This window comes from Equus przewalskii, chromosome 10 (genome assembly GCF_037783145.1).
Source record: "Equus przewalskii isolate Varuska chromosome 10, EquPr2, whole genome shotgun sequence".
NCBI classification, from domain to species: domain Eukaryota; kingdom Metazoa; phylum Chordata; class Mammalia; order Perissodactyla; family Equidae; genus Equus; species Equus przewalskii.
In genome coordinates this window covers 16,667,037-16,686,297 of record NC_091840.1, presented here as the reverse complement: position 1 = coordinate 16,686,297, position 19,261 = coordinate 16,667,037, and the positions used below count along the sequence as shown (strand labels likewise).

Below are 19,261 nucleotides of genomic sequence, written 5' to 3'. Positions count from 1 at the left end.
TGGCCATCAGCTCTAAAGTAGGACTAGGTACCCTTAATTATTAAAGTGATTCATCACTTTTCCTGTCTTACAACTTGAACGAAACTGGGGGACCTGTTAGAGGATCCTGGCATGGAAAGGAGGAGGCTCAAGTGGAATGTCTCCCACTTTCTTGGCGGCCTGCACGTCCACCAGCGGCGCCTCAACAGCCTTTCCCGAACTCGGAGCCCGCCCAAGCCGGCGGTGCCCCAGCGCCACGCCGCCGGCCGGACTCCGGGGCCGCCCGCACCAACCTCAGTCTTTTCCCGCTCAGACCCCGCGCCTTCCGGAAGGGGGCGTGGCCCGCAGGAAGTTCTCGCGTTACGGAAAGGTAGGGGTTTCCGGCTCCGGTGTCATGGCCGGTCCCTGCCGTGAGGGTAGTCCCGCTGGAGTCGGCGAGAAGAGGCAGCAGTTTGGGAGCCGCTTCCTGAGCGATCCGGCGCGCGTCTTCCAGCACAACGCCTGGTAACCGCCCTGCCCCTCGCCCGGCCTGCGGCTCGCCCCCGGTCCCGCCGCCCCGGAGCGCTCCGAGAAGCCGCTCACCGCCGGCCACGAGTCCCCTGCCCTGCTCGAGGCGCTCTCCTCCCACGGGAGAGGTGCTCCAGGGCCAGCTCCTCGCCCTGCCCGCAGCTGGAACGTGAGGGCCTAAGCTGTGCGTTTGATTTTCCAGGGACAATGTGGAGTGGTCGGAAGAGCAGGCCGCGGCGGCGGAGAGGAAAGTCCGGGAGAACAGCGCCGAGCGGGTGTGCGAGGAGAAGCAAGGTGGGCTCTCAGTGGTTCCGTAGCCGGCGTCCTGCCGGACGCGCCATCCCGGAGAACCGAGGCCGCCAGGAGCCTCTGTTACGGGACTGATAGCGAACTCTGAGGTAGAACGGGAAGGGGAGGGGATGGGCAAGGACGGAAAAGGGCTGCACCTTAAAATCTTATTAGGGCATAGAGAGTGTTTGGGCTTTGGTTTTATTTGGGAGAGGGTAACGTATCTTGAGGTTATTTTCTAGTAATTAAGTTTTTAGTTATGTTGGGTAGACTCCTATTAATATGGCTGGCCAGTGGCAACCGTGGGGCCACCTGATTGTGTTAGAGGGTGTACTTTCTACATGATTACACTTTGCGTGACGAAATGTTGCCTTTGAAACTTGATTCAAGTGATCAGATTCTAAATATTGTTGGGGGAGGAGGCTGATGACTGGTGAATTATGTCTGTTTTCTTGTGTGATGGCTATGAGGATGTAGGGCTTCTGCCAAGGAAAGGTGGGTGAAGCAGAGTGGAGATTAAGTCTGGCCAAAGAAAAAGAGGGCTCTTCTGGAGAGGTGGATGATTTCACTGCAAAGTATCCCTCGGTAGTAAAACTAGGACTGGTTTGAGCTATGTCCCAATAGACAATTGAAGGTAGGACTAGAAATTGGAGAGTAGTACCCACTGACAGAGTCTTGTACTCCTGTACAACAGTTAGAAGATTGCAGTTACAAAATATTCGCTTTGCATAGTTTTACAGGGGCTTGATCAAAGCAAGTTAAAGTTGAAAGGGATGTTGAAAATCATGTAGTCCAATATCCTCTTTTTACAGTTAAAGAAACTTGGACCACAGGACATTAAGTGCCTTGCCCAGAGGTAAGCAGTTAGTAGTAGCAGTGGTGGAATTAAAATCCAATTTCTTAGATTTTTATTCTTTCTGCTACGCTGGTCAAGGCCCTGTATTGGCAAAGAGCAGAAAACTAAAATCTAGGACTACCTTAAACAACAGCTTTCTTTTTAAACAGTCCACACTTTTTAATCTCTCCTGTCCTTTGTCACCAAAACTCTTCTCATCTGAGGACATTTTTCCCTCTTACCAGCGTTTTCTATTTTCCTCTTAGCCTTCTTTCCATTTTTGGTATTTATTAGTAGTATTGAATTCATTTCTGGGCTCCACGCTCTAAAGAACCAGAGACAAATGAACGTATTTATGGAATAACTGCCTGTGTTGTAACCATTGAGTTCACATGGAGAACTGAAGAACCTGGGACATTTAGCTTGTAAAAGAGAAGAGTTAGAGAGGAAAATTACTGCCCTCAAATAGAAAAGCATTGTTCCTTATGGTCCTGAGAAGTAGTAGGACTTTGACCAGAAGTGATTAGACAGATTTGTTTTGCTTAATGTTAGAATTTTCTGGTAATTAAGAGCCAGTCAAAGGTGTGGGAGGAAAATTGATAGGTGGTAAGTTCCCTGGCAGAAGTTGGACTCCCTGGAAGGATGAGCTATAGAGAGAATTCAAGTGTGATGGGTGGTAGGACTAAATGACCTCCAGCTGTGAAACTGTGGCTCTACTTGAGGGTGCTTTTAGTATAAAATGACATTTGGTGAAGCAGGATGACAATTGACAGTAGATACAAAGAAAGTATGAGGAGATGGTTCTTACAAGTCTTTCTTAAATATTTACAGTTGATTATGAGATCAATGCCCACAAATATTGGAACGACTTCTACAAAATTCATGAAAATGGGTTTTTCAAGGATAGACATTGGCTTTTTACCGAATTCCCAGAGCTGGCACCTGCCCAAAACCAAGATCCCTTGAAGGATTTGCCCTTGGAGAACAAGAGAAGTGAAGCACCTGAATATAGAAGCAGCGAGGACAGACCTGGTTTAATAATAGAAGAACAGCACAAGTTTTCTTCAAACAGCCTTGGACACGAAACACAGACACTTCCCGTGGAGGAGAGTGTAACTCAGAAACTCAGTCACCTGGAAATGTGTGCTGATGAGTTTCCTGGATCCTCAGCCACCTATCGAATACTTGAGGTAACCTCCCCTTATTGTCCTGGTAGTGGGACTTGTGAAGCTTTTTGCACATGGGGAACATGGAGAAGTTGACCACAAAAGTGACTTCTGTCTGTTGAAGCTGACTAGACTTGACCATTTTTTTGGCCTGGGATCACCTCCGTTTGTGCACTAATGAATTCCCCTAAACGCAGACCAGCTATCAGGTAGTTGTGGCAAACAAAGGTAGGTCACTTGAGGTGCTACCTGGAAACATCCTATTGCATCCGAAAGTTATAGCCTCGTGCTTTCCCTCCCCTCTGGAAAAGACAAGGCAACTTCTGTTACTTTTCTTCTAATACAATTATAAGATGGAGAGGTTGGTTGGGATGGTGCCTGCTTTGCAGGCATGGGAGAATTCGTATCTTCTGAGTTTGGACTGTGTTGCAAAGGAAAGGCTGGGCCTGGAAAAGTGTCTAGGTGGGTCCCATCACCGTAATTCACAAATGGTGGCTACACACTCGTCAGAAGCTGATTAGCCTTGGGAGTGAGTTCTAGGGCATGACTTTGTACTAGACCCTTACCCTCCCAAGCAGAATGGGACTTTGTCCCTCTCTCACTCTCTCTGCCTCATAGTTGTTACAAGGGCTCGTTGAGATAATGCATATAAAATGGCTAAGAATAGCATCTGGCCCATAATAAGCCCTTAGTAAATGGTCACTGTTTTTATTGTGACCACACCCAGCACTGTATTTAGAACAGTGTTACCATGGTCCCCTTTTCATGAATTTTTCAGCCCAGTATATTAGAAACATTTTTCCAGTAATGATATAGTGGAGCTCATTAAGAAAATATTTCATCTACAGGACTATTTCCTAGAACTCAAAAAGTAAGGGCAACCTATGCCCTTTTTCTAGACCAGCTCCCTTCTGCTAATGAAAGCATCCTCATGTCCTTTTTTTTTTTCCCCTTAAGCTTGGCACCTGAGCTAACATCTGTTGCCAGTCTTTTTTTTGCCTCCTCCTCCTCCTTCTCCCCAAAGCCCCCCCCAGTACACAGTTGTATATTCTAGTTGTAGGTCCTTCTGGTTGTGCTCTGTGGGACGCCACCTCAGCATGGCCTGATGAGCGGTGCTAGGTCTACACCCAGGATCTGAAACCCTGGGCTGCTGAGGCGGAGCGCAAATTCAACCACTCGGCCATGGGCCGGCCCAGCCCTGTGCTCCTGTCTTTTGCATCTACCTCTTTTAAGGATTCCTGAGGTCAAGCTCAGGGAATGTCATGGGTACTGTTTAGCTCTGGTCACTATACCTTCCCTGATCCAATTAGGCAAGGTTATCTGTTGTTGATTAGTTAGCTTCAGGGAATTACTTCTTTGGAAAGTTCTTTGATTGATACTTCATTTCTGTCTGCAGGTTGGTTGTGGTGTGGGAAACACAGTCTTTCCAATTTTACAAACTAACAAGTAAGTATGTTGTAAAGTTTAACTATATGACAGCAAAGAGGAGAAAAATGGGGGTTTGTTGTTTCTCAAAATTCTGGTAACAGTGATTATTGGGAAGCATGGGTTATAGGAGATTTAGATTTTGACATTATGTATTTGTGGATTGTTTTGACTTAATTTGATTTATAAGTTAATCTTTGTCATCAGGGAAATTAGTGAGATTTAAAACGTGTCACCTTGTTTATAGATAGTGCCTTTCTCTAAGGTGCTTAAAACATTTTCAGCTTCTCTGCTGTGAGATCTCTCTGAGGAGCAGTCTGGTGGCTAGGCTGTCATTGTAGAGTTGAGGAAGCTGACATAACATGAAGGTTGTCTCCTGTTTTCAAGCTACTCATGGAAATGACATTCTAGTTCCATGTTCTCCATTGGAGCTCATTGTGTTTCAAAGGTTCTATATTGATAATTTTACTGTTTTAGCCTACAGTACTTATTAACAGAATTTAGTGAGACTAACCTCATTTAAAATATACATTTTATTGTTAAAAATTTCTAGGAAAACTTGGCAAGTTTTAGTAGTTTACAGTAAAGAAAAGAGGTTGTTCTAATGTTGGTATCACACTTTTAGTAATCTGCCTCAAATGGGAGATTGACTGCCCTTCGAGAGTTGTGGCCACTAGTCGTCAGTATCGTGGATATTGAGTATAAAGTGGAGATGGCATTTTTGCCACCATCCTTGCCTGGTTGTGCTGTTTAAATGAGATCAGTGTGCCCAGCATCTTGCTAGAATCCATTTGTTCATGTAATTCACTTGCTTAGAATTGACATGGGCTACCTGCTGTCTACTATCAGATTTAAATTCAGCATAGTTTTCATAATCCTATACAAGATTGTCTTATGAAGTGTGTCCTGTTTGTCACTCTCACATGAGTTGGCCACAAACTGCATGTCTTTCCTTAGCTCTTTTTTTTTCCCCCTTTTTTTTCTTATGGTGAGGAAGATTGGCCCTGAGGTAACATCTGTTGCCAATCTTTCTCTTTTTGCTTGAGGAATATTGTCACTGAGCTAATATCTGTGCCGGTCTTCCTCCATTTTATATGTGGGACACCTCCACAGCGTGGCTTGATGAGCGGTGTGTAGGTCTGCACCCAACATCCAAACCTGTGAACCCTGGGCCGTAGAAGCAGAGCGCACGAAATTAACCACTATGCCACTGGGCTGGCCCCTTCTTCTTTCCTTCCTCAAATTGTAGGTCAGAAACATCCAGAAAACTGATCTAATTAATACAGTTCAGCTGTATCATTCTGCAGCCTTGCAGGCTTCTTAACATGTTTCTTGTGTTACCTTAATGCCTACTTCCTTTCTGTCGGAAGTTCTTATCATTTTTTTGTACCATGTCTAGTTAAGGTTTTGGATCACTTTTCAGGCTAATGTGTTTGTTTTTATACATAACAGCTTTATTGAGATATAATTTAAGGTATATACTTCAGTGTTGTTCATTATATTCACAAACTTGTGCAACCATCACCACAATCAATTTTAGAGGATTTTTATCACCCGAAAACGAAAGCCTGTACCCATTAGCAGTCACTCCCTATTTCCCAGCACCCCTCACCCCCAGGCTTAGGTAACCACTAATCTACTTTCTGTATATAGACTTTTTTTTTAAGTATATAAATTAAAATAGAGGAAACCAATTATTTTGAAATACAATGCTATCCAAAAAGTCTAGTTAAGGACCTCTGATTTCTGTAGCACTTCGTATGTTTTTTCCTCATATCTCTTACCACATTTTTCTGATTTCAGAAGTAATGCATGTCCACTAGAAAACTTGGAAAGTAAAAAGAAAAGCACAAAGAACAAAATACACCTTGTCTGCAGGGTCTAAAAGAGGATATAAGTCAAAAAAGATTCTAACCAAAATGAAATCTGTTGTGGCTAATAGGTGTGATTTCTTTGAATGAATGGTACTCTGCCGTTTCATAGTTTAATTCTGCTGAACAGAAGAGAGAACAGACGTAGTCCAGTTTGTAATCTAATTGTTGTGCGGTTTTTTCTGTCTGTTTCAGTGACCCGAGACTCTTTGTTTACTGTTGTGATTTTTCGTCCACAGCTGTAGAACTGGTCCAGGTGAGTGCGGGACTCCCGTCAGTAATTTTCACTGATTAAAGGGAAAAGAGGTTCCTAAAAATCAAGGTCTCTAACTACTTTCTTATTTTTCTGTGGTCTGAAAGTAAAAATTTACTGAAACAGCCTGGAGTAGGAGAAAGAGCCAGACATGAATACAGCATCTGCCACTCGCCAGCAGTGGAACTTGGAGCAGGTCTCTTGATCGCTCCAAACTTACGTTTCAAGGATTGAAATGGGATGACTGTTTCAGTCAGGTTTCCATGAGTTACAAGTTACAGAAACTTCTAGACAAACTGAACCAGTGAAAGGGAATGTCATAGAACGCAAGGGCATCAAGTGTAACCAGGACTGGAACTCAGCCCTGACAAAGTGTTAGATAGCAAGGCGAGCTGGCTCCTTCTGTCACAGCAGTGATGTCTCATCTCTCGTTGCCCATTTGCTCTGTGTTGTTGTTTGTTTGTTTGCAGACCAGCTTTCTCTAGTAGGTTTTTCCTGGTTTTGGCACATGGTCCCCAAGTGCTTGCCCCTCACAGTCTGCCCTGTTCAGATGTTCTCAGAACCTCACCAGAATGACTGTGTCGTGATTCCAAAGTCCCCAGAAAGTCTGGTTGATTCAGCCCAGCTGATAATCTACTTGCCCTGTTTGAATTAGCTGTGGCCAGTGAGAAAGAGTGTCACATTTTTGGAGAAGAGAGACGTGGATGGAGAAGTGACCCTAAAATGTGTCTGGTACGGTCATGTCTGATGTCCTGGCACAGGAGCTCAGGAATTGGCTGTTCTCTGTCTTTCTGGAATTGTTTTTCTGCATCTAGATCAGATGAATATTGAGGCTTATCTTTAGTTAATTTTATGATAATAAAGTATAGGTTAATTTTCTACATTTAGAGAAATAGGTTTTCCTGGAGAATTCTGTGATCTGTTTAATTTGCTGTAGATGGAGTTGTTTTAAATCATGCTTTTTCAGTATGTTTTGTTTCTCTCATCAGTTTTTTTCTTTTCCCTCTTGGTCAGTTACCTTCCTGATCATTTTCCAGTCCTCAGATCTGACTCTGCATCAGAATAAAGAGTAAAAGTAGAAGAATTAGGAACGTTCCATTTTAGAGTACTGATTAGATTCCACAGGCTCTTCCCTCGAGTTGCTCCTGCTTCTTACCCTTTGAGGAAGAACGCTTGCCATAGTGCTGAGAACTGTACCTCTCAGTGGGAAGCAGCAGCAATTACGTTTAAGGCAAGATAAGCTTTCCTTGAGGGTCTGTGGACATTTTCTAACCTGTGTTCTCTCTTCCAACTTTCTGCAGACAAATTCAGCATATGATCCTTCTCGGTGTTTTGCCTTTGTTCACGATCTGTGTGATGAAGATAAGAGTTACCCTGTGCCCACGGATAGTCTTGACATCATCATCCTCATATTTGTTCTTTCTGCAGTTGTTCCAGACAAGTAAGTTTTGGGTCTCTTAACCAGTAGGGCAACAGAAACAAGACTTTGGTCAGAGACTTTGATATCAGAGTGAGTCCTAAATAGAAAGGATTTTATATGTGTTCTGATAGGCTGCATGCCACTGCATCCAAAGTGATATGAGCATCTCAACCATTTTCCTAATTTTCTCTTAAAGTCCAACTTCTTCTCGGCCTCTAAACCTCTGCTTGTTGACTGCAGTGGTCAGTTCTTTTCATTGTTATGGTTTAACATCCCCAAAGAATTGGGGAGCAGTCTTTAGTGGGTGTGTGAAGAAATTCCCTGTTGATCGCATAACATGCTGTTTTAGAACTGTAGGTGCCACAGCAGTTAGATAACATCCCATTATTAGTCTTTTTAAATATTTTAAATAACCACGCTTGTTAAAAGTGAAACTTAACTTAAGTGTTCTTTGATGCTTTGAAAAACTGCAATGCAGGAGAATTCCATAAAATCAAGTTTAGATCAAAGGAAAATTGATTGCTGTACCCTAAAAGATACCATTAACCCTCATCAACATAGGCAGCAATCATCCTGATGAGACACTGTCTCAAGGAAGGAGAATCAGTCAGAGACCAGGGGGTCATGGACTCGGTAGCCCACGTTTCCTGTAGAATAGCATTGAGTCACCTGCCCTGACAGGGATACTGTGAGTGTGAGATAAAGGCAGGTGGAGGACAGCCCGAAAGGCCTGGCATGGTTCTAAACGTTAGTAACTGCACAAGTTTAAGTGCTACAAACTTTTAAAAATTGACATGGACTGAAACAAAATATTAGAATTAAAAATTTATTATTCAGTATTTAAATAGACTTTCAAATGTTTTTTGTAAGTTTGTAGCATTTATACTTCTGATGTTATTAAAGCTGAAACCTGTACTGAGACTCTGAATGTAGAAAGTGCAACTGGAAATGTAAAGCATTCTGCTCATAATACTCATTTGCATAGTGACTATCACCATGTAAATTGTAAGTTCCTGAGGTTCAGTCTTCATTTAACAAATGGAAAGATACAGTCTCTGCATTCAGAGAGCTCGGGCCTAGTAAGGCAGGCACATGCGTCAACTAGCAGCCTCCACACCAGGTGGTCAGGCCTCCCGTCAGAGATCCATGGGCTCGCAGGGCAGGGATGGCATCCCCATGAGGTGATCCCAAGAGGAGGAGGAAGTGAGCCAGGCAGAGAGCATGTAGCTTCCCCCACCGTGGACCCAACTGAGGAAGCGGGTTATCTTCGGGTCTCTTCATACTGAAGACAGTAAATTGAAGCCATAGTCCTGAGCAGACATCAGAGGCTTAGATGACTGCTCCAGTTCTAACTGAAGCAAGGACAGAGGAGCTAAGATTTCAGGGCTGGTGTGTCAGGATTAGGAAGTCCACTGGCGTTTCAGGATATGCCACAGGGAAAAGGAACCCTGTCCTTAAGGAGACCTGATCTTTGTTCCCTGCTGCCCCACAGGATGCAGAAGGCCATCAACAGGTTGAGCAGACTTTTGAAGCCAGGAGGGATGATGCTTCTGCGAGATTATGGCCGCTATGACATGGCTCAGCTTCGCTTTAAAAAAGGTATTTTGCAGGGCTTGCCCAGTGGCATAGTGGTTAAGTTCACACACTCCTCTTCAGTGGCCCAGGGTTCACAGATTTGGATCCCAGGTGTGGACCTACACACCACTTATCAAGCCATGCTGTGGCAACGTCCCACCTACAAAATAGAGGAATATTGGCACAGATGTTAGCTCAGACACAATCTTCCTCACCAAAAAAAAGAAAAGAAAATCGCCACTATAATCAAAACAATGATTTTGCCGTCAAAATAGACATACAAATCAGTGAAACAGAATGGAGACTCTAGAATTATAGCTCCATATATAAAGCCATTTAATATATGACAAGGGTAGTACATTTTTGAAAACTTGTGTAATATAAATATGGGGGACGTCTTTTTAACCAAGACAGCTACTTTTAGAAAAAGATATTAGATTATCTGAGTAGTTTTAAATGTGGTATGGCAAAAGATGCCACTAAAAAGTTGAAAGACAAATATTTTCAGTTAATAGAACAGATAAAAATTAATGTCTGTGCTCTTCAAACAGGGCTGTCAGCAAATTGATAAGGAAGAGATCAGTGACCCGCCCAAAAAACAGGCAAGGAATGTTTTAGAGTTGATTTACAGGAGAGCATATCCAAATGGCCAAAAACAAAAGTTTAAGAAAATAAAAACAGGACCAGCCCCGTGGCCTAGTGGTTAAGTGCAGCACACTCCACTTCAGTGGCCTGGGCTCAGTTCCCCAGGCACAGACCTACACTGCTTTGTTAGCAGCCATGTTGTACTGGTGGCCTGCATACTAAAAAAAACGAGGAAGATCGGCACAGATGTTAGCTCAAGGCGAATCTTCCTCAGCTAAAAAAGAAAAGAATAATAGCAAAGAGATACCACTTCTTAAACCTATTGCTGGCCAATTCAAAGAAAGAGGTACACGCCTCCATTATTGGTAGAAATATGAATTGTTCACAGCCGTTTTTAAAGCATCCTGGGAGAATCTATTCAGTCTGACAGTCCTTTTGGGAACTATTCAAGAACCAGCACATAATATATGTATGATAATATATGTATAACCAAATTTTGGAAACAGTAAATGCCTCTGGGTGGGGGGAATGTTGTGCCTGTCACATGAGGTAGGCACCATACCAGTGATCTGGAAGGGGTTTCCATTCTGTATCACCAAGTGAGAAGAGCAGTGTACAGATGAGTGTTTTAAACTTGATCCTGTGTATAACAGTAGCTGGAGGAAAATACGTAAGTAAAGTAAGTAAGAAACATTATATTGACATTTGAAAAGTGTAGAAGGGTTACACATCAGGTTGTTAAATTGACGTATGGTCAGGGGGCTTAGCAGGTTAGTGTGTCCATGATGAGAACAGTGTATGTGTTAGCATGTTTATGAATGAGTGTGTAGAGACACGTGGAGAGTCGTGCAAAAGGACAGTCACCAGAACAGTAATAGTGGCTGTCTCAAGTTCCCTTAAACTTAGCTATATTGCTTGATTTGTTTCTCTTTTTTCTTTTTAAAGATTTTATTTTTCCTTTTTCTCCCCAAAGCGCCCTCGGTACATAGTTGTATATTTTTGGTTGTGGGTCCTTCGAGTTGTGGCATGTGGGATGCCGCCTCAGCGTGGCCTGACAAGTGGTGCCGTGTCCGCGCCCAGGATCCTAACTGGCGAAACCCTGGGCTGCCCAAGCGGAGCGTGCAAACTTAACCACGGCGGGTCAGCCCCCTGTTTCTCTTTTTTCTTTCTTTCTTTCCTTTTTTTTTTCTTTAATTGCTTTTTCTTCTCAAATCCCCCCAGTATATAGTTGCATATTTTAGTTGTGGGTCCTTCTAGTTGTGGCATGTGGGATGCCGCCTCAGCATGGCCTGGTGAGTTGTGCCGTGTCAGCACCCAGAATCCGAACTGGGGAAACCCTGGGCTGCGGAAGCGGAGCGCGCAAACTTAACCACTCGGCCACGGGCCGCTCCCTGTGCTGTTTATTTAATCGAGGAGGGGAAAATAAAAGTTGTCTTTCATCGTGAAACGGAACTCTAGGACAGGGTCTAGGGTTGCATATGTTACCTGACATTGAAGTTTGGTTAGTCCCCTTGGGCTGCTCTTCTCCGAAGCGCCATTCTTTTGTAGGAGAGAAATTGCAGATTCCTGCACAGTACCAAGTATAACCAAGAAAAGAATCTGTTCTCTGCCCAAGAAATTGCTATATTGATGCACATTTGGTTGGCAGTGAAATTCAAAGAAGTACTTTAAAGTTTCTCTGATTTTTACCACATCATTCTGCAGGTCAGTGTCTGTCTGAAAATTTCTATGTGAGAGGTGATGGCACCAGAGTTTACTTCTTCACACAAGGTATGAAAACACTCATCTTTATTTATGCTGACAGTCCCCAGAATACCAGATTAACTGTCGCTCGGTGTGCTTTCGGAAGTAAAATCATCTGGTCCCTCCTACTTTTTGCAGTCTTTTCCCTGCTCTTCCCCACCCCTCACATCCTGCCCTCAGCCACCTTAGCCATTTACCATTCTCTGCATAGGCTCAGCCCGTGCAAACCTTCGGTCCTTAGCCTTGCTCTTCCGCAGTCTGCTCTTCCTCTCTGTCACTCTGTCCGAAACAGGAAACATGTCCATTTTGCGAGACTTCGGTGCAGCTGTTTCTCCCTCTAAGCTGGGATACCCTCAGATGCCCCTGAGTGAGGGTGCCCTCTTTGCCCCTGGGTTCCAGGTATAACCCAGAGCTGCTCTCCTCTGCTGCTTGCCCTCCCTAGGTTTCCTCCTCCACCAGTGCCTTCCGAATCCTCCATTCCTGGGCCTTATGTCAGGTCACATACTTTTTTAAGCCTTTGGTTAAAGTGACAGAATTTGTCCCCTAAAAAAAAAAAAACGGCTTTGACATACATGTATGTAGATTTTGGCATACAATTTTAAATTATCCATAGAGCCCTTCTTGAAAAATTCCTCCCCATCAGCTGACTCTTAAAGAAACTCTCCCTCTGGGTTCCAGGCTCCCTTTTGCAGATGGCTTGATGTGCCCTACCCAAACGTGAGTTTGCTGTTACCAGGCCACTGCTGCATTTATGACCAAACAGCCCTGCTAACACCACTAAAAACATAAGTAATGACGGCAGTCTCACAGAGCCCCATTTAAAATGGGAAGTGGTAGACACAGTATTTTTTTTCAGGGGAAAATATGTAAACATCTCTTTTCCAAACTAGATGAACTGGACACACTTTTCACTGCTGCGGGACTGGAGAAGGTTCAGAACCTGGTGGACCGCCGATTGCAGGTGAACCGAGGGAAGCAGCTGACAATGTACCGCGTTTGGATTCAGTGCAAATATCGCAAGCCTCTTCCTTGCCGCGCCGCGGAGAGCGCCTGCTCCTGACGTGAGGCAGCGCCCTGGGCTCTACTGAGGACGTCCACGGCAGTGGCATGTTGGTGTTAGTTCAGGGATTTGGGCAGACTGAAACCTTGAAGCCAAGAAAAATTACTTTTTATCAAGATTCTAGCAATTGTGCTTCATATTTGTTAAGAAGCTCTTGAACATTTACTTTTCTCAAGTGTTTTCTTTCTTTGGGATCTCAAAGAATCTTTCTTGCCATTTTGTAAATTATCGTAACTGAATATTATTCATGGGCATCATGAATTTAAAAACCGTCAAGAATTTACTTCCATGTGAAAGTATTATTTACGATAAAGTGTTATTTGACTGTAAATTGTATTAAACTAGTTGGGAATTCAGAGATCTGGGCTAAGCCGTGGATAGATACAAAGATGAATAAACGTCGCATTCAATGGTGGGGGAAGCAAGTTGAGAAGAATCGTCTGTCTTTGGATGTTTTCCTGTCTCAAAAATACTGCTTTACAGAGCATCAGAATGTGGTGTCCTTGTTAAGATTTGGTCATGGTCTCTGCCCTTTGTTCCATGAAATTTTAATTTTTTTTGTTTATTTTCGGATGTACATCATAATATATTTTGAATTGTTCCATGGAATTTTAACCACTGTTCCCCCACTAAGTAACCTGCGTCTAAAAAACTGAAAAGGTCTTCTTCACTTTTAGTAAAATTGTCTTATTTTTTATTGTGCCCTTAAATATTTGACACAAAAAAATTGAGAGAACTTTATTTTGAAGGTGATCGTCATCTGTGTTACTTGTTTTTATGTTCTGCTTTTTTTCCAATTATCACTTTTACATATTTCCCTCTTGATGGTCCAGTTATATGATGTATTCTTAATTGTACCAAATAAATAATTTTCAGTTATTCATTCCTACATTTTGGATTTTCGACTCGAATATTATCATAATTGTTATTTTATTTTAGTTATACATGTGAAAATGTGATAAGACTCCAATTTTTTAAAATAATTCCAGGGGCCAACCCTGTGGCCGAGTGGTTATGTTCGCACACTCTGCTTCAGCAGCCCAGGGTTTCGCTGGTTCGGATCCTGGGCGTGGACATGGCACCACTCATCAAGCCATGCTGAGGTGGCGTCCCACATGCCACAACTAGAAGGACCCACAACTAAAAAAAATATACAACTATGTACCGGGGGGCTTTGGGAAGAAAAAGGAAAAGGAAAATCTTTAAAAAAATAAAAAATAATAATAATTCCAAATTTACGGAAAAATATAATACCAAGAATATTGCAAAAATAGTTCTTTTTTTCTTTTTCTTTTTTTTTGAGGAAGATTAACCCTGAGCTAACATCTGCCACCAATCCTCCTCTTTTTGCTGAGGAAGACTGGCCCTGTGTCCATCATCTTCTGCTTTATATGTGGGGCGCCTACCACAGCCTGGCTTGCCAAGCAGTGCCATGTCCGCACCCAGGATCCAAACCAGTGAACCCCCGTCCCACCAAAGTGTAACGTGAGAACTTAACCGCTGCTCCTCTGGGCCAGCTAAGTTCTGTTCTTCTAAATCATTTTTTTAAGAGTAAGTTGCAAGATATGATTCCAACACTCCTGCATATTTTAGTGTGTAATTCCTATAACTGAGGACGATTCTCCTATATCACCAAATGTATCTGTCGGAAGTAGAAATTAACATGGAAACACTACCATCCACAAATAACCTTTTCCCAATGGTCCCAATAATATCATTTATCACCCAAACAAAGCTTTTGTGTTGGTTAATAGTCATGTCTCAGTCTCCTTCAGTCTGGAGCAATCTTTCCCAGGCTTGTTTTCATGACTTTGAAGATTAACAGCTACTTTGCAGACTGGCCCTCAAATTGAGTTTGTCTATGCTTCCTCATGATTTGGTCCTAGTTATGCATTGTTGGCAGGAATATCAGAAGTGATGCTGTGCTCCTCCCATTGCATCCTGTCAGGGGATGCATGGTTTTGAATTACCCCGTTATTGGTGGTGGTAACCTTGATCACTTAACTGAGGTGATGTCTGCTGTGTTTCTCCACTGAAAGGTGATTATTTTGTAGGGAGTGCTTTGAGACTATATAAATATCCCATTCCTCATCCACTTTTCCCCGTAGTTTCAGCATCTATTGCTGTATTGGGGAGAAAAAAAGAAAAATAAAAGCTTTGGGAAAAAAAGATTGGCACCTGAGCTAACAACTGTTGCCAATCTTTTTTTTTTTAATTTTTTTCCCCAAAGCCCTGTGAGTACATAGTTGTATATTCTAGTTTTGAGTGTCTGTGGTTGTGCTATGTGATGGGATAGCTTGATGAGCGGTGCCATGTCCGTGCCAAGGATCCAAAGCGGTGAAACCCTGGGCCACCGAAGCGGAGCTCGCGAACTTAGCCACTCGGCCACAGGGCAGCCCCCTATGTTTCTATACTTACACATATATTGAAAATCATCAGTTCAGATCAATACCTTTGATTCTAATCCAACACCACAGGATTTATTCTAGTTTTTATTCTTCCTCTCTGTACTTGTAGTTCCCCTTTTCCAGCAATTGTAAACACCCATGATCCTCACTGTATCAGGCCCATCACCTCTTATATAACCATTCTTTTGCCACCACCTATTCATGGATGCCCTCCTCACCTCTCTCGGGCTCTGAAACCCCACTCCAGGCCACTGTTGCCACCACTCCGTCACACACACCCCCTCCTCAGCCTGCCCTGGGTCCAACCCCCTCAGGGCCACCCACCCCCGCCTCTGTGCTAACATCCACCATCTCGCCTGGCTTCATCTAATGAGTATAAAAGGTGGGAGGGAAAGAGGAAGAGAGCTCACATCTTTTCCATTGTAATGAATTTATTTAAAAGTGGGAAAGACTGAGTCACTGGAATGGTATTTCATTTGCCTTTTGAAATGAAGAACAGATATATTAACTTAAAGGACCCACTAAAGGCCTTCCTTTGGTGTCTCTGAAGCATTTCAAAACAACAGGAACCATTTTTATTTCACCTCCCCAGCACCTGGCGTGGGCTTTGGGCAGGTATAAAGTATGAGCCTTTTCCTGCCCCCTGCTCCCTTTTCTTCTCTGCCATCTGCTGAACTCTCTTCCTTTCTCTCTGACATTTTATCTGTCAAGCTAACTTGAACTCTCTAAGGGACTTTGCATAATTTTTCAGCCTTGGAATCACTAATGATGGGCCGAGGACAATTAAGCATGCTCAGGGTAGATTAAAGTATGGCCTCAGTGTCACTCAAAAACACACAGACTGTCTGGACCATCAGTCTGTCTCCAAATGGTATCTCTTGCTATTCTTAATGCAAGAAAAGTGCTGCGTTGGCTGGGAAGGTAGTTCCACACATGAAACTGCTCAGGAAGTTGTGTGGTTTAGATTCGAGTCTAATAGACAAGTGTTTCTGAAACTGACTGATCTTCCTAAGTAGTGTTAATTTGGCCGAGGAGATAAATTCAATGTTGTTTGAAAAATAAGGGACAGTTTAATTTGAGACAGGTGCACAGAGCTATTGGCGAGAAGCTGTGTTCCTGAAGGCAGTGCCCAGGGTCAAGGGTGTCACACGATCACCAAGAGAGCATGGGTTCTTGCAGCGTGAAAGTGATTCATCTCCCAATTTTGTATGCTCCACCTCGAGCCTGGCCCCTGCTAATGCTGTCAAACCTATGCTTTACAATGGGTCCCGCTACCTGCCTTCGTGTAAGTTCATACTCTCTTGGGCTCTGGTTGGAAAATTAGAGCTTTGAAAACTTAGTAGGAAAAGAAAATCCAACGTACTAAGATATCCTACTTTCCTCTAATTGATTCCTATCTTTGGTTAAAGACATTACTTCACTAATAGTGGGGAGTTCTATCTGTGGCTTAAAAGACGAGATCAGGACAAACAGCTTCTTTCACTCAGTTCACAAAGGCCTGTTCTTTGGTTTGTGGCTGCAGCTGCTATTTTCAGAGCCCGGCTGCACTGATGCGTTGCAGATTTTTGTATGCTTCTTGATTTGGTGTGCAGGTTGATTGGGAAACTTGTTTGAGAGGTGGAAGAAGTGCTAATGGTGAATTTCACAGGTAAAAATACTGAAATGGTGCATCACAGCCACCTCCCTTTATTTCACTGAATTTCTTGGTTCAAGATTGGACATTTCTCTCAACTGTAGTCTGTGGTCGCGCTTGCATGACCAAGTTATAGGAAATAGCCACAGTCAGTTTCCGTGCTTCAGTGGGGGGATCCTGTGACACTGTAGCCAGGAGCCTTGACCAAAGGCTCAAGCTTGGCCCTGAGGTGAGCCCCAAATTGCATCCATTCATTCATTCATTCCCCACCTTCCTTTCTCTAAGTTTGGATTTCTCCATTAAAACTTAAAATATCCTTAGAAGGAGCCATACTTTAAAGCTTTATAGAAACACCTCCAAGGGGATGAGCAGGACGGGAGAAAGCCCTGGCATACCTAGTGTGCTGTCAGTAAGCCCCACACCCTCCTCAGCCTTGCTTCCCATGACTCAACATTTATGGGGTGATGAAGGCCGACATTCAGTGGAGCTCATTAAGTGATGAGTTCCTTGGGGGAACTTTGTAGTCTCAACACTTAGCAGAGTAGCAAAGCGCCTGGCCCATGTTGGTGCACAATAAATGAGGACTGGGGCCAGCCAGGTGGCACAGCGGTTAAGTTTGCACACTCCGCCACTTGGGCAGCCCGGGGTTTCGCTGGTTCAGATCCTGGGTGTGGACCTAGCACAGCTTATCAGGCCATGCTGAGGTGGCATCCCACAGAGAAGAACTAGAAGGATCCACAACTAGAATATAAATATACAACTATGTACTGGGGCTTTGGGGAGAAAAAGAGAAAAGAAAGAAATGAGAACTGAATGACTAAATTGCTTCTGCCCCACCCCCCTCAACAGACACCTACTGACACACAGTTGTGTTTAACTTCAGAAGCGTGGTGTGCAGGGCTATGGTTGCTGGTATCGGCAGCTCAAGCTGCCTTAAACGAGAAAACAGGAGATGAACCCGAGGTGTCTCACGAACCCCCAGGGCAGAAATGGAGAGAGGCCTCAGAAGAGCCCTGGGAAGTGTGTGCTCACCACACGCCCCCGGTCTCTCTAAGGACCTGCTCTCTGCTCCTTAGTCCACTTGTAGGACGTGACTGTGTCCTATTTCCCAAACCTCAATGTGTCTATCATATGGGCATGTCATGTGCGCACACACAGACTTAGGAGTAAGCAGTTCCCAGAGTGAGTTTACAGGTCAGGCAGAGCCACCAAAAGGCATCCACAGAGCACTGTTTTTGTTTCATCCTCCCAAATACTGACATCTGAGCACCACCATTATTTACTTCTTTTTTTTTTTTTTTGAGGAAGATTAGCTGAGTTAACATCTGCCGCCAATCCTCCTCTTTTTGCTAAGGAAGACTGACCCTGAGCTAACATCCGTGCCCATCTTCCTCTACTTTATATGTGGGACACCTACCACAGCATGGCTTGCCAAGCGGTGCCGTGTCTGCACCTGGGATCCGAACTGGTGAACCCTGGGCCGCCTAAGCGGAACAGGCGCACTTAACCGCTGCACCACTGGGCCGGCCCCTATTTGATCTTTTTAAATTACATTCTTAAATTTATTTTTAAAGGAAATTTTATATCACTGCTATAAATGTAAAATAAACATTTGTCATGAACAACGGTATTTTTTTTTAAATATAATGAAAACAAAAGAATATTATAAGTTCTCTCTGGATCTCATTGCTGGCCAAAGGCTCTGAGCCCTGGGCCTGGAACACGGGCTTACAGATCTCTGGGAGCTCACATTTGGATGGAGAGATTCCAACGATAAACCCATAAAACTTGTATCAGGCGGGCCTGTGCCAGGAAGAACTGAGCAGGGTAGGGAGGATAGCAAGGTGGTGGTGAGCAGGGCAAGGGGCTCTCGGAGACAGGGTGGGCAGGGAAGGAACAGCCGCTGCAAAGGCCTGAGGGTCATGGGGGACGCCCATGCTCTCCACCCCATAGCGTGGGGAACACTGCATCACAAATATTAGCTTATGGGACCACTGCTCACTCTTGTAATAAATATATCTACCTTTAGCACACTTTAATAAAGAGTATTACCCAAGTGCACCATGTACTAAGAAATAAGTAAGAATGATTACCTGTCTCCTTCTGAACCTCAGGTCCAGTGTCTGGATTCTTCTTGGTTCATCTAGGGACTATTAAAATTCGGAAGCCAGCCCAACTCACCAGAGTCTGGTATGTGAACCAGGATTATTGGTCTGCGATCTAAGACGTAACTGACAAGCTGTGGGGATCTCCCCAGGAAAGGAAGCTGCTTGAGAAACTGGAGAGCAGAAGCTGATGGTTAAGAATGCACCAGAGCCTGGAGTCGGACGGTGCCAAGAGAGGTTTCTGTCAAGCCGTAGCTGTCCCGAGGTTCCCCATCTGCACCAACTGAGCAACTGCTGAGCAGATCTGTGGTGACTCTAACTGGCATTTGTTTAGACCTTAATACTCTTTAAAAAGCTTTTCGTGTATTTAATCCTCACAGCACCCCTGTGAAGTGTAAGTACAATTAT

General features: G+C 43.8%; 1 protein-coding gene and 2 long non-coding RNA genes across 3 annotated transcripts in view; 1 reads left to right on the top strand and 2 right to left on the bottom strand.

Annotated features, from left to right (window-relative positions):
- Positions 1-306, bottom strand: part of LOC139074021 (uncharacterized) — a 30,679-nt gene extending 30,373 nt beyond the window's left edge. The window contains exon 1 of the long non-coding RNA XR_011523309.1: positions 94-306. This is a non-coding gene — a long non-coding RNA (uncharacterized lncRNA). The remainder of the gene's footprint in view (positions 1-93) is intronic.
- Positions 137-13,596, top strand: METTL2A (methyltransferase 2A, tRNA N3-cytidine). Its single transcript, XM_008526772.2, has 9 exons — positions 137-483; positions 689-780; positions 2,441-2,799; positions 4,172-4,221; positions 6,267-6,327; positions 7,626-7,765; positions 9,237-9,343; positions 11,609-11,674; positions 12,538-13,596. Exons 1-9 carry the CDS (start codon positions 137-139, stop codon positions 12,705-12,707), a joined length of 1,392 nt encoding a protein of 463 aa, XP_008524994.2. The 3' UTR covers positions 12,708-13,596.
- LOC139074022 (uncharacterized) lies at positions 5,633-18,977 on the bottom strand. Its single transcript, XR_011523310.1, has 2 exons — positions 18,842-18,977; positions 5,633-9,479 (listed from the first exon to the last, which is right to left on the bottom strand). It is a non-coding gene; the product is annotated as an uncharacterized lncRNA (long non-coding RNA).
- Positions 18,978-19,261: the final 284 nt, after the last annotated feature.